Here is a 14,088-nt window from a genome sequence, read left to right on the forward strand (position 1 = left end):
ACAGATTTTCTTTTGTCATGCCCATTAACCTTACATAGAGATTGCAAATATCATCCTTGGCACCTAATGAGTTTTTTTCTCTAGTAGAGTCTTTTCCGTAGTCATAACTTCTACAGAAAGGGTTTTAAAATTTGGTAGGAGTAAATGCACCAAAATGCCTCTGACAGAAAATGATACCAAAAGCAGGAAATAAATGGGCTTCAGGAAGCAGAGGGGGTATATAAAAAATGAGAGAGACAGGAAACTGTACCAGGATAGATGAGAAACAGGTAGGTGCAGGTGATAAGATGAAGAAGCAGCGAAATTAAAATGTAATTAAATACGGTTGGTGTGGTTTATTGGGGTTTAACGTCCCAAAGCAACTAAGGCTATGAGGGACGCCGTAGTGAAGGGCTCCGGAAATTTCGACCACCTGGGGTTCTTTAACGTGCACTGACATCGCACAGCACACGGGCCTCTGGAATTTCGCCTTCATCGAAATTCAGCCACCGCGGCCGGGATCGAACCCGGCCGCGGTGGCTGAATTTCGATGAATTTCGATGAACCCCAATAAACCAAACCAATCGTATTTAATTACATTTTAATTTCACTGCTTCTTCATGTTATCACCTGCACCTACCTGTTTCTCATCTATCCTGGTACAGTTTCCTGTCTCCCTCATTTTTAAATACGTTTTAAAAAAACGGGCAGAATTACTGGGAGAAATAAAAAAAGAAAAATATGACAGTGGCTTATCTCTGCTATGCCAGGATATATATAGCGTGAGCGCACGCGGCGGTGCGCGCCAGCTGTGCACAGTGACGTCACTCGCTCCTCGCGCATGCGCAGTATGGTCGACGGAGGGAGCACGCGAAATCACAAATCGCAAAAATCAAAAATCGAGTATTCTAAAGGTGTTTCTACCGTGACCAGCATTTCAGTCACGCAAACTGCTCTTTCAAAGAATGTGGTTGCTACATTAAGAAGCAAAGTAAGTAAATAGAAAAGTACAACATTATCTCTACTAGATTTTCATGGTAAAGTGGCACTACACACGCTATTGACACATCATTTACTTTCCGCCTGAGCTACATACTTGCGTCAAACTAAGCGGCAATGTTTCAACTTTTTTTTTCAAAGGAATTACCACCCTTTGTTAAAAAAGATATTTCCGAAAATTCGATCACGAACAGCACGTCCATTCTCCACCCTCCGCCCACAATACGTGGAGAATAAAAAATGGTTAGCTTTTAATGCACTTAAACTGAGTAGACGTGCGAAAGCATGTGTTTAGCCTGACTGGCTCCGTCAAACGTGGCAGCAGGCTTTAATAGTTTTAAGAGTTTAACGGTTTTGGAATGAACACATATGTTTTACGAGCCTTACGAACGCAAAGAGCAAACACACGCAATGAACATCGCACTAAAATATTCGCGTTGCGTAAGTTTACAAGGTATGTGTCGAGATCAGCAATAAAAAAGAGGTGTTAGAATTTGCGTTCTTTTTCCTTGCCCGAAATAAATTCTTCACCGCTGTTCACCTCACTTCCCGCGTAGCTTTTAGTAAACATCCTGTGGTTTCGCCGCATGCTTACACAGCAGCTTCTCGCACTTTGACTAATTTGGTACACAGAGGAAGGCGCCCTATGAGTATAACCAAAACTGCCCAAGAGGTTCTCCCAAAGTGTAAAAGATAAATAAATACTTTCTTTCTCCCTAATCGTTATAAAGTTGTGATTGTTGCCAATTGCAGGCATCATGAGAGCCGCTGGCCAAAACATCGTCTCCGGTATGTGCAAGCAGATATACTGAGTTTGGCTACGTGTACGCTCATGTGGGACGAGTCTAGATGCAAATGGACCACATATCATATGGTTTGTTTATGCCAGGAGTGCGAATTGGCACCGTTTATCGTGGTGTCAGCCAGAAGGAGTGCTGGGGAATATAGAATTTGGAATAAATTCAAACGGCGTGTTACCTAGGGAAGTCCGCAATCCAAGATGTGCGAATGAACTTTTAATACCCGCTGTATGCAATCGCGCAGGCTAAGATCCGGGATTCTTTCAACCGGTTTTCGGGTAACGCAGAAAATATGGCATGTCATAAACTGGGCGACTGAACCGGTCAGCATGCGCATGCGACTTGGAAGAAAGTAAACAGTGGCTGAAAATCTGCGTTCTGATCTCCGCTCTTTTCCTGCTCAGGTATGTAATTTAATATAGAGGGCATTTCACTTAAAACTTTACACAACTTTTAAATATAGGCTTTTTGAGTTAGAAGAGCGATTTTTTAGGCATAGCATCGTCAGCGATGAAATACATCAGAATAATGATGATGATGATGATGATGAACTACATCAGAATTCAGCGAAGGCGTGCTAACTATCAGAAGAGTTAACTAATATTGAATAGTTAGCTTTTAATCATTACCCTTAGGCTACTTTATTATTATAGGCATGTAGATTACCGTAAGTATTATCCATATCACTTTTTAGAATTTCGAAAACACTGTTACTCGGCGTGCTGTGGCCCAACAAATTTTGGCTATTTCGATTAGTTAGGTGCTCTGGAGGGGTTGCTTTGCCTGGAAGATTCTCAAAAACTGATGTATTTTTGCGCAATATTGGCAAAATGTTTCGCCCACAGCGCCGAAGGCAACCATGTTTTTGAAATTCTAGAAACTAATATGGATATTACTTACGGTTCAATAATTAAGGAGTCTAACGATAATGGTTGAAAAGTTAAATATTCAATATTGATTAACCAGTGCGCTAGTTAGCACGCCCTACTGTATTCTGATGTACTTCACCGCTGACAATGCTATGCCTAAAAAAGCGCTATTCTAACTCAAAAGTCCTAATTTTAAAAATTGTGTAAAATCTTAGGTGAAACACCCTGTACATGCAATCGGTTTAGTAATAGTGCACGATACTGCACCAGGTACTAATTAAGTGTGCGCGCATATAGACGGAGTAGCACCTTAAAACTCTTGTACGCAGAAAAGCCATCTACGTGAAATCTCTCTACGTCCATGGCAAGAGCTTCTCTGCCGGGACGCGAGTTCCGCCACCCCTAACAAGGTTCCCTGTCTACTGCGTGCTGTTGTATTTGTGAACGAGGCACCGTAATTCAGGCTTAACGTCGCTTCCGATAACGAGGACCCAACCCCGGTGTGCCTCACGGCCAAGTCTCTTCGCAGAGGTTCCCCCATCCTGCAGCGGTTTTCCTTGGCTTTTTCCTCGTTCTTCGGAAATACCGCCTAACCACGACGGCGCCAAGACTGCGTTGCATATTAAGCATGAAATGCTTTTAGCCCCCGTTGTCGGCAGTGTGGTGACGTCACGCCGAGACCGAGAGCCATCATCCGGGCACTGAATTCCAGTCATCCGGGCTCTGAATAAAAGGGAAGTTTATTCAACAGTGCAAACAAACAAAACATTGGAAACACACTCATGATTGAGGGCAAAACAAATGTATACAAAGTGGGTGGCCACCCAGAAACACCATGACCTTATTTTAACACACCGTACATATCAGAAATTACAGCCTATAGTGCATAGAACGAACACTGGACAAAGAAGAATCAGCCTCCCGTAGCAACGACGCACGGGGGGGGCAAGGATCTTTCTCAGGGTGATTGGCCCTTTCAAAATTATACACCACCATCCTCGAACAAACCAGCATAGTCGGTAAAGAGAGGGGGGGGGGGGGGGGGGGTCGGCCCGGCTAATACCGCAGCGCCGGCATAACCAGCCGACCTTCGTGCACGACAAAGAAGCGTGTGTGCCACCGTCGCAGAAACCGCGCCTCCCCATCCGCTGCAAGCCTTTTTCAGACAGGTATTGCCAGATGAGGAGACGCAGGCTCTGCAACGCGGGGTACATAGCCGTCGCCGGTTGACGCCGGGCTTCGGCCAGACAGCGGCGACGCCACAAAACAAACATAGCGGACATAAACACTAGTTTGCCAAAATAATCCCGTGGTTGCCGGATGCCTGGCCCGGCACGAACTGAAAACATCCGATACACCTGCCACCACATTATCCGGGCAACACGGCACTCAAAGAAAGTGTGTCGCGCTGTCTCTCGCGCTCCACATTGCGCGCACTGGGCGTTGGGCACAAGGCCCATGATAAGAGGCGTTCGCGCGTGGGGAGGACTCTCCATCTCCTCCTCCGCTCAAAGTCGCGGACCTGCGGAGGGAGACGACTTGTGCACCACGTGCGCCACTTGCGTACCACGGTGCGCCGCTGGTCGTCGGCGCCAAGGCGCACGCACGCGATCATCTCGCTCAGCCGAGACGCGGGCGTCTCAGTCAGGTCGACTCCTGGCAAGTCAGAACAAACAGACTGCTTAAAACCAGCAGCCGCTCTATAGAAGCGCAGAGGCCTCTCGGCCTGTGGACCTATATGGCGCTCAGTGGTGAAGAAGCGCCGCACTGTGCTCATCCAATAAAACATGAGCGAACGCCCAAGGTATGCGTCGCTCTCCACCAGCGTGGTTACGAGCTTGGCGCTGAGCGCACGCGCCATGGTGGCTTCACAGGGCAGCCCGAGTCCTCCTCTAGAAGGCGGCAGCTGGCAAAGGCGTCGAGCGACCTGCGCCGTGCCACCGTCCCAGACAAAGGCGCCCACAAGGGACGCGAGCCGACCCGCCGTACGCCGCGGCATCACTGCTACGCGGGCCACATAGTGGGCAAAGGCGCACGCGCGGCCCTTGATGACGCTCACCCTGGCCTCCATGGAGAGGCCGAACTGCGCTGTCATCCTTAGCGCGCTCGTCGTGCGCGCAACAACTTCATCCCATGTCCGGGACGACACACCGCTCTGCTCAAAAAGGACTCCTAGCACTCGGACCCCGTCCACGAAAGGAATGGGCACCGGGAGGGGATCGCTGAAGGTCCCAAAACGAAGCGCCCTGCTCTTGCTGGCGTTGAGCTCGGCACCAGACAGCGCCGAGTAAGTAGTAAATACGGCCAGGCAGGCCTCAAAACTCCGGGTGTCTCGGACGAAGATTGAAATATCGTCGGCATAGGCCGAGACGACGATTGTTTCCTGTCCTGTCAATGGAAAGCCGCGGATGCGTTCGTTGGAGGCGACGCTGCGCAGCAGGGGGTCCAAAGACAGGACGAACAGAGCTGGAGAAAGAGGGCATCCCTGGCGCACGCCACGTGTTACGGGGAAAGGAGCGGTGACTGACCCGTTCACCAAGAGTTCGGCCGTGAGGCCCGAGTACAACGATTTGATGCGCTCAATGAAGCTGGCAGGCAGCCCAAAGCACCGCAAAACGGAGTATAAGTAGCGATGCTCTACTCTATCAAAGGCCTTAGCTTGGTCTAAGGAAACAAAAACCCCGCTAGTCCCTTTCGCGTGTGCGTATGCGAACACATCGCGCGTGAGCGTGAGCGACGCAAAGACCGAACGGCCAGGAACAGCGCAAGCCTGGAAGGGGCTAACGAGGTTTGGCAAAAGAAGACGCAAGCGAGCGACGAGAATCGAGGCGACCAGTTTGTAGTCAGTATTGAGCAGGGTTATCGGCCGCCACGCCGCCGGGCATGACGACGTTGTTCCCTGCTTTGGTATCAACACGATTCGGCCCGCACCGAAAGACGGTGGCTTAGCTCCTTCCTCGAGGAAGGCGTTCACCAAATGCGTGAGGAAGTCCCCGAGCACATCAAAGAAGGTGTAGTAAAACCCGGAGACTAGACCATCTGGTCCGGGTGCGGAGGCGCGATTCATGTCGCTTAAGACTGCGTAGACCTCCTCCCGCGTGGCGCGAGCGCAAAGAGCCGAGTCCGCGTCGTCGGGCGCGTGGGGAAGGGCGTCTACAGCAGCGTCAAACCCATCCCACTCGCACAGGCCTTGCGACGCAAAGAGATGGGCAAAGTGATCACGGAAGACGTGCTCGACGTCTTGGACCTGCTCAGAAATCGTGCCATCTGGCATAGTTACGCTTCCAATACGGGCCGGTCGGTCGCTCTTGTGGCGGCAGCTGTTCGCGTGAAAGAGGTCAGCGCGTTCCTGCGACGGCATGCGGAGATTCGCTGCGGTACAGGAGGCCTGGGACCCCTCTTCCAGGATGCGGTGGTACCGGACGCGAAGAGTGTCCAGGTACTCTCGCATCGCAAAGGTGAGCTCACCCCCCTGCTTCACGATACGCATGCGGCGTAGCACGTCGTTGAGCGCCGCAGTCTTCCGCGCGTGCTTTGCTCTGCCAGCCCGAATGAGAACTTCTCGCCATCGTGTTTTCAGGGCGTCCCAAATCAAGGCACTGAACTCAAAGAGGGCAACAGAGTCCACCAAATCTGCACGGATGTCGCGAATGCTCTGGTCGTCCACCAAGAGTGAGATGTCCATTCTCCAAGTAGAGAACGTCGCAATTCGGCCCGAAGCGCACCTCAAGGATACCGCGACAGGTAAGTGGTCGCTGAGTGCTCGGGCGCCTGGTGGAAATGGCACTACCTCGCAGGATACTAGTTGCGGCACGAGGGCTGGAGGTAGGTACACCCGGTCGATTCGACTGGCGCTACGGCCCCTAGCACGTGTGGCCACGAAAAGGTTCCCGTCCAGTTCGACCCACGCGTCCGTAAGGTGCAGCTGGCGAACCAGTTTGCCTAGCTCCTTGGACGCACCTTGACCGGGGCCCTGAATGTCACGCCACGAGTCTAGGACGCAATTAAAATCCCCCAGCAGGACATATGACACGGATTCAAGCAGGTGGGATGTAAGAGAGCGGAAAAACTCGCCTGTCCGAGATCGCGTGACGGGCGCGTACAGGTTTACAAAGCGAGTCCTCCGCCCGTCGAGGAAAATGTCCACCACCAGTACTCGACCATCGTAACCAAAGGTACAATGCGCACCTGCGCGGAAAGCCGGCGTGAGGAAAACAACGCCCACACCGCAAGACCGTGAGTCCGTCAAGGAAAAGAAAGCATCGACATGAAAGCGTGAACGGAAAGAAATAACGTCTGCAGGGGTGCGAAAATTACACTCCTGCAAAAACAAAACATCAATTTGGTACGAACGTGCAAGGTGAAGCACCTCCCGTTGCTTATCGGGAGAGCGAAAACCCTGCGCGTTAAAGGAGGCGAAACGAAAAACAGCCATCATGAAAATAAAGGAAGCGATGTAACAAAAATAAACAACGAAACAAGTAAACAAAACAAAACGCTGACGGACTCACAGTACAGTTCTGCGGATAGAATCTGCGATTGCGTTGATACACCGGCGCTGGGGGGGCGTCGAGGCGCTTGGGAGGCGTCCCGGGTCCCTGCTGGCGTCCTGGCTGGCGGCCCCGCGGCGGCGGGACGACGATGCCAAGCGGTGCTAATGGTTGCGCGGTGGAAAGGTCCGGCCGATGCGCGCGGCTGCGGCAGCAACACACAGTCACACACGCACCAACACACTCCACCGCGCAAACACCGTCCATCGTTCGCCAAACGCGCCGACGGAGCCAGCGCGCCGAAAAGATAACGGCGCCGTAGAGCGTCGAAAGAACGGCGCTCGGGCGGCCGCCGAGCAGGCAGGGGAGGAGGAAAAGGCCCAGCAGGGCCTGAAGTCCGGCGAGGAGGCGCCATGGCGGAAACTATTCGTTTCCCTCGACGTCCATGTGGACGCCGTCGCCGTCATCGTCTGCCGTCCTCGGTTTCTTCTTCGGCGCCTGGGTGGCCGAAGAGCAGGTCGCGCCGCCGTCCGACGACGAGGAGAGCTGGCGCTTGGGGTCGTCGAGCTCGAGAGCCTTGCGCGCCCCCCGCACCAACTTAGCTGCGCACGGGCCCTGCGGCGGCAGGGCGACCGGGATGTGCGGCGGCTTCGGTCGCGACTCGCTTGAGCCGTCGCTGCTCGGGGCGTCCTTCACGGGTGTGTGCAGGGCGTCACTGGGGGAGGGCGAGCCAGGCGACGTGGTGTCCGTGCCCGTGCCCTCGTGCTGCGCCGCCGTGGGCGCGTCAAGCAGCGAAACCTCCAAACTCGGAGGTTCCACAAAAGAGGACTCGCTCTGCGAGTCGTCAGACTCGGACGAGGTCGATTCCGCGACGTCGGAGTTGCCCGTGGACAGCTCCGTCGCGGATTGGCCGGACGAGGTGCCCGCCGTCTCCGTGCCCGCCTGGTCGTCATCGGACTTGGTCGCGGCGTCGTCCCGCACGTCAGCCCCCTCGAGACGGCTCGCCGCCGCCTCCTGTGCCGCGCCGCTCGAACCGGCGCCAGCCCCCCCAGGTGTCGCCTTCGGCCCGGGCTGCACACCAGGCTCCTGGGAAGGTCTGGCTGCCGCAGCAGCCGCGGCCGCCGCGTAGGACCGCGGCACGACGCAGTCGGAGGACGGGTGGTCGCCTCCGCACCTCTTGCATACCGGCTTGCAGTTGGCGCCGATGTGTCCGTACGCGCCGCACCGGCCGCAGCGCACCGCCTTACACGTAGCGCCGAAGTGGCCCTCGGCGCCGCACCGGGAACAGACGCGTTTCATGCCTCGGTATTCAATCATGGCTCGAACACCAGCCACCGTCAGGAAGTTCGGCGGAGCCCGGGTCATCTCGAGCTTCACCAGGCGCGTCCCGTTCCCGATGCGGTTCCTGGACTGGAAGGCGACCTCGGTGATGGCGCGCACCTTCCCGTACGGTTGGAACGCCGCGGCGAGGTCCTCGTCGCTGACGCACGGGGGGAGACGGAAAACCGTCACGTGCACCACTGGAACCCCCATCTGCTCCAGTGGCACCTCCTTTCCGGCGATGAGCAGCGAGCCCAACGCCACCATTTTCGCTGCCTGCGCCATGGAAGCCACGGCCGCCAGGAAACGTAAACCACCAAGGTGCTGCAAATATGTCAGCCCCCCGACTCCGAGCACCTCCTCGAGCAGGTCGATGAGGCGATCGGCCGGAACAGGTTCCGGCACAGTAAACAAAAAGCATTGCGCCTTTGTGGGGCGCACTGCAGGGCAGGGTCTCTCCATCGCGACGGGGCCCGGGTCACCACGGCAGGAGCGCGGCGCCGGGCAGCAGGACGGCAGGCAGGACCTCCGGGACGCTGGATCCGGGGGCCCGCCTGGACAGGAAAAGCTCGATGATCCGCTGGCTCGACAGGCAGCGTAACGGCATCCGGGCACCGTACGAGACTTAACGAGATTTAACGAGACTCTCTAAGCCCTCCTACGCGACCGGCATGCAAGCGCCGGTTGGTCTCCAAAGGAGTCACAAAAAATAACCCTTGCCAGTGCCTTCTCAATGTTTATCAAGATATCAGTCGCTGTGCGTTTGATAATGCACGGAATTATAATTTCCGATTTCTAATAACGCGTGCAAAAAGCACATAAATGCCACGATACACTTCGTTGTCATACGTGATCTCTTAGGGGCTTCGCGCATCGAAGCAAAGCCGCGCAGGCGCACAGGGGCCCGGGGGAGAAGCGCTGCGTTCAAAGGGCAAGGCATCGCGCCGAACGGGTGGTGGCGTTCCTCCCTTCCATTACGGTGTGGTTCGGGTGTCCACCGAGATGGCAGAGAATTACTGCGCCATTTCCTTTCCTCAAAAAACCTTGCGTTCAAATGGCAAGGCATCGCGCTGAACGGGTGGTGGCGTTCCTCCCTTCCTGTACGGTGCGGTTCGGGCGTCCACCGAGATGACATTAGGCCCGTGAACATTTCATGCTTACTCTACTCTCGGTTACGGGAGAGGCAGAGAATTTTTGTTTACTGTGTTGGCAATTCTCATTAAGAATCACCACCATCTTTACCTACGGTTTCCTACAATTCTAACCTTATGTCACATCTCTGCTTTTCAGCCACCAATCCTCCAATCGCTTTTTGCTGACTTCCACTGCAGATTTATTTGCATGACCATTGTTATCTTTAAACCCTAGGGCCTCAGGAAGAGCGACTGCGCCTGCATCGACATCCGGATGGATACCGTCACATTTGATTATGAGGTGTTCAGTTGTTTCCACAGATCTACCACACACTGCACATGTGTCATCTTCTTCGTTAAATTTCTTTTTGTAGCTGTGCGTTCTAAGACACCCTGACCTAGCTTCAAAAAGCAGGGCAGTGCCCCTTGAGTTATCATAGAAAAATTCTTTCCTGATCTGCCTTTTCCAGAATCGATATAGTTCTACACTATGTTTCTTTTCCATTGAATTCATCCAATTTTTAACTTCCGCGTTTTTAACCTGTCGTTTAATGCTCTTCTTTCTCCGTCCTCATGACCTGCATACTTACTTAGTTTTCTAGTTCTTTTCCGCCACTGTGAGTCAACGCTCTTCTGTATAAATATTTAAATACCTTAGCTGCCCACCTGTTATCGTCCAATTTCCTCAGGCGTACTTGCCCGGGTGCCAATGCCGCCCCCTTCCGGCAGGCTGAAAACTTGGCGCCGATGTACATGTGTGTGCTGAGTGCGTGTAATGAACCAAGTTATGAGTGTACCATGTTCTGTGGTGACCACAACTAACACCTTGTCAGCCAAGGAATCTGCTGCATCTACATATACATGGTCTGTTCTGAAAGTAGTAGGACTCATTTTTTTAAACAAAATTTATTCAAGAGAATAGTACAAACGATTACAATTTTTCAAGGTACCACCGTTCCGCACCTACACGCTGCTGCCAATGAGTTTTGCAGTTTTCGTACGCCTCCAGGAACGCCTGGACCGGAATGCTGTTTAGCTCCCTCGTCACGGCCTGTTGAACCACCTCTACCGGTCCGTGATGTTTCCCCTCGAGCGTCGATTTTATTCTCGGGAATAGAAAAAAGTCTGGCGGGGCCAAGTCGAGTCTCTAGGGGGGCTGAGGCAGCGTTGACGCCTTGTGCTGGGCAAAAAATCGGGGTCCTCATTCACATGATGAAGAAGATCCTACCGGTTGGCCGTTTCCTCCTCTGACAACACTCCCGGCATCAACTTCGCGCACGCTTTCCTCATGGATAAGTTTTCTGTCACGATCTCAAAAACTTGGTTTACAGGAATGCTCAAGTCATCAGCAATCATTCTGATACTCATTCTACGATCACTGTTAAGTAAATGTTTCACTCGCTACACATTTTCGTTGGTCTTGCTGGTCGAAGGGTGTCTGGAGCGGTCGTCTTCCTCCACTCTTTCCTTACCTTCTCGGAACAGTTCGTGCCACTCAAAAAACACCTGATCACCCGTGGAAGCGTCACCGTAAGCCTCCTTAATCATGTTGTGAGTCTCTTTGCCCGTTTTACCAAGATTTACTCAAAATTTTATCGCGTATCGCTGATCCAGTAAACGCTCGACGTTTCTGCGTGACGAGACGTTTCGACAGGGGTTCACAGTACAAGCGACCTCCTCTCTTCAATGGCCGAGAGCCGACTGCCGATTTTCCCCAGCATTCCCAATATCCTCCTTCAACTATCATGCACGCGCAGACCGCCTCTCGTCCGCCCGTTCGCCCAGGAAAAAACAAGTCCTACTACTTTCAGAACAGCTAGACCCTGTATATACTACAGAGGTATCATTAAGAAAACGTTTGCCCAACGGTCTGACTCTCTCTGCACGACGTTCAGCGTGAAAAAATGGGTGGATGTTCCGAGGTATCGGTGGAATGACCAGAAGCTGCCGTATATGCTCGGGAAGGTCAGTTGTTGATCCGCCTTGTCGTTCGTATGTTATTGCTAGTGTGGACAGAATGTGTCTGCCAGTTGGTGTGGCCGATAGCCTTTCGTATTGCGAGATGGCGACCGCTTCAATAATGTCACCTAGGGTGTTATGAAGACCAGGAAAAAGAATTTTCAGTCATAAAGACCCATTTATCTCGTGTGGTTATGGTGCTGGACTGCTGGCCCGAAAGACACGGGTTCGATCCCGGCAGCGGCGGTCGAATTTCGATGGAGGCGGAATTCTAGAGGCCCGTGTGCCGTACGATGTGAGTGCACATTAAAGAACCCCAGGCGGTCAAAATTTCCGGAGCCCTTCACTACGGCGTCTCACATAGCCTGAGTCGTTTTGGAGCGTTAAACCCCTATAAACCGTAAACCATTTCCGTGTATCTTTTTTTATTTTGCGGCCAATGTTCGCTTCAGTAGCCCTCACCTCTTTAACATTTCAACGTAGAAATAATATAGGAGTGTTAGTTGCAACAACTTGTTTAGGCAAAGCGACAGCGTTTCGCTCGTTTCGCCCTCCGGAGACTCTGATCTCACAACTACTTCTGCATTGTTGAGCAGATGTGCTCAAAAGGGTTAAAAGAATTCCAGTTTACCCATCTTTGAAAACTTTCTTCTTCAAACTTCACACCGGAACACTGTCGGTCAAAACATGGATGCATGATAAAGGACTCTTTGTCCCTTGGTCAACAGATTGTTTTCTATGTAAAAAACCTGTCGCAGGGTTCTCACGCAGCTTCCACCCTCTCCGTTCGATGACGTTCTACGTCACACCTGCGGTAACTCAGGACGTTCTACGTCCGCCGCTTATGAACGTGGGTGGCGCTGATGAACACTCTCAAGGTTAGGTTACTTGTAAACATAAATACCCCCGAAAACAGAAGATTTGACAGCCGTCGCCGTAGCTCAGAGGTAGAGCACCGGACGCGTAATTCGGAGGTCGTGGGTTCGGATCCCACCGGCGGCGTGTGGTTGTTTTTTCTTCTGTTTTTCTAATCAATTACCTTTAAGCAATAACGTATTCAGTAATATTCTAAATTGATCAACACCACAAAATAAATAAATTAAAAAAAAATCCCCTGTGCCCCTTGGTTTCTGTGGCTGTTGGCTTCTTTCATATTTTCTTTAATGTAGTATTGGGGAGAAAAGTGGTACACTCCACGCGGCGGGAGCAGGAGCAAAACAAAACTGCGGCATTTTGGCAAGCTAAAGTACGCAACATTAAACAAGCCAAGCGACATGCCTGCTGACAATAAAGGTCACGCAATGGCTGTCTCGATCCCAGATGCAGCCTGTAGATGGCGGTGCAACGTAGTTTTCATTAGGGTGCCTCGATGCGCGCTCGCTGAGAGCGGGCGCGCATCGAGGCACCCTAGTTTTCCTCGGCTCCGGCTCCCGCCGCGTGGAGTATACCACTTTTGACCCCGGTAGTACATCTAATGCGCATGTCAGCAGCGATTTGGCAATGCGTCTTCACGCGCCCGGCTTATATTATGATCATAAATGCTACCAAAGAATCTTATTTCAGTAATCCAAAAGAAGTCAAGGTAGAAACTATGAGAGACGGCGTAGTGAAGGGCTTCGGAAATTTCGACCACCTAGGATTCTTTAACATGCACTGACATCGCATAGTATACGGGCCTCTAGAATTTCGCCTCCATCAAAATTCGACCACAGCGGCGGGGATCGAACCTGCGTCTTTCGGGTCAGCAGCTGAGCGCCATAACCTCTGAGTCACCGGGGAAGCGCTTTGGTATATGCCCAAGTGCTCTAAATGAAGGTGCGGTATTCATAGGCTGAATTAAAGGGCGCCGCTTCACGAATATCCGCTGGAAGAATTTTTTTTAATGAGTTTTATAGAAGCTGAGTTACCTGTAGTAAAAGTTTGATTTTCAGCGCCTTCGAGCCTTCCCCTCTCCCCGCCTCACTTTTCGCACGCTCAAAAGTCTGCGCTTCTCCGAAGGCCCCACCGCCACACTGTTAGCAAAAAAAAAACACCCAATAGCGAGTAAATGGCTTGTCCTCTAGGGCACACCCAAAAGGAGGTTTTAAGTCGAAAGCCTTTAATGCCTCATCGTTGTAAGCAGGAGTTGTCGACAGATATGTCACGCTTTTCAATTGGTCGAAATGGTCGTGACGTCACAGTACGCGAATTTCAAACGGAGCCAATTGTACTTTGGCTAGTAACCATGAAAAAGAAAATGAAAAAGAGCGTCGAGTCAAGAATTATGTTCAATAAAACAAGCGCGCGTCTTTTCTCATAATCTTATAGTGATGCTCCAAGTAAGTGAGACTGCATTTAGTTAATTGCTTAATTAACCAATTAGGCCGCCGCAGTGGCTTAGTGGCTATGGTGCTCGGCTGCTGACCCAAAAGACGCGGGTTCGATCCCGGCCGCGGCGGCTAGAATTTCTTTGGAGGAGAAATTCTAGAGGCCCGTGTACTGTGCGATACGTTAAAGAACCCCAGGTGGTCGAAATTTCCGGAGCCCTCCACTACGGCGT

At 52.1% G+C, this 14,088-nt stretch overlaps 1 protein-coding gene across 1 annotated transcript; it reads right to left on the bottom strand.

Annotated features, from left to right (window-relative positions):
* Positions 1-7,170: 7,170 nt before the first annotated feature.
* Positions 7,171-9,073, bottom strand: LOC149353250 (uncharacterized). The gene has a single exon (XM_089582425.1). The coding sequence runs from the start codon at positions 8,917-8,919 to the stop codon at positions 7,561-7,563; it is 1,359 nt and encodes a 452-aa protein (XP_089438551.1). The 5' UTR covers positions 8,920-9,073; the 3' UTR covers positions 7,171-7,560.
* Between the last annotated feature and the right edge of the window lie 5,015 nt (positions 9,074-14,088).

The sequence above is a fragment of the Amblyomma mixtum genome, chromosome 3, assembly GCF_055824585.1.
Source record: "Amblyomma mixtum isolate Tamu chromosome 3, ASM5582458v1, whole genome shotgun sequence".
Lineage (NCBI taxonomy): Eukaryota > Metazoa > Arthropoda > Arachnida > Ixodida > Ixodidae > Amblyomma > Amblyomma mixtum.

Bases quoted from the DNA above. Each gene is read 5' to 3' on its own strand.
- LOC149353250 (XM_089582425.1), bottom strand. From the start codon at position 8,919: ATGGAGAGACCCTGCCCTGCAGTGCGCCCCACAAAGGCGCAATGCTTT.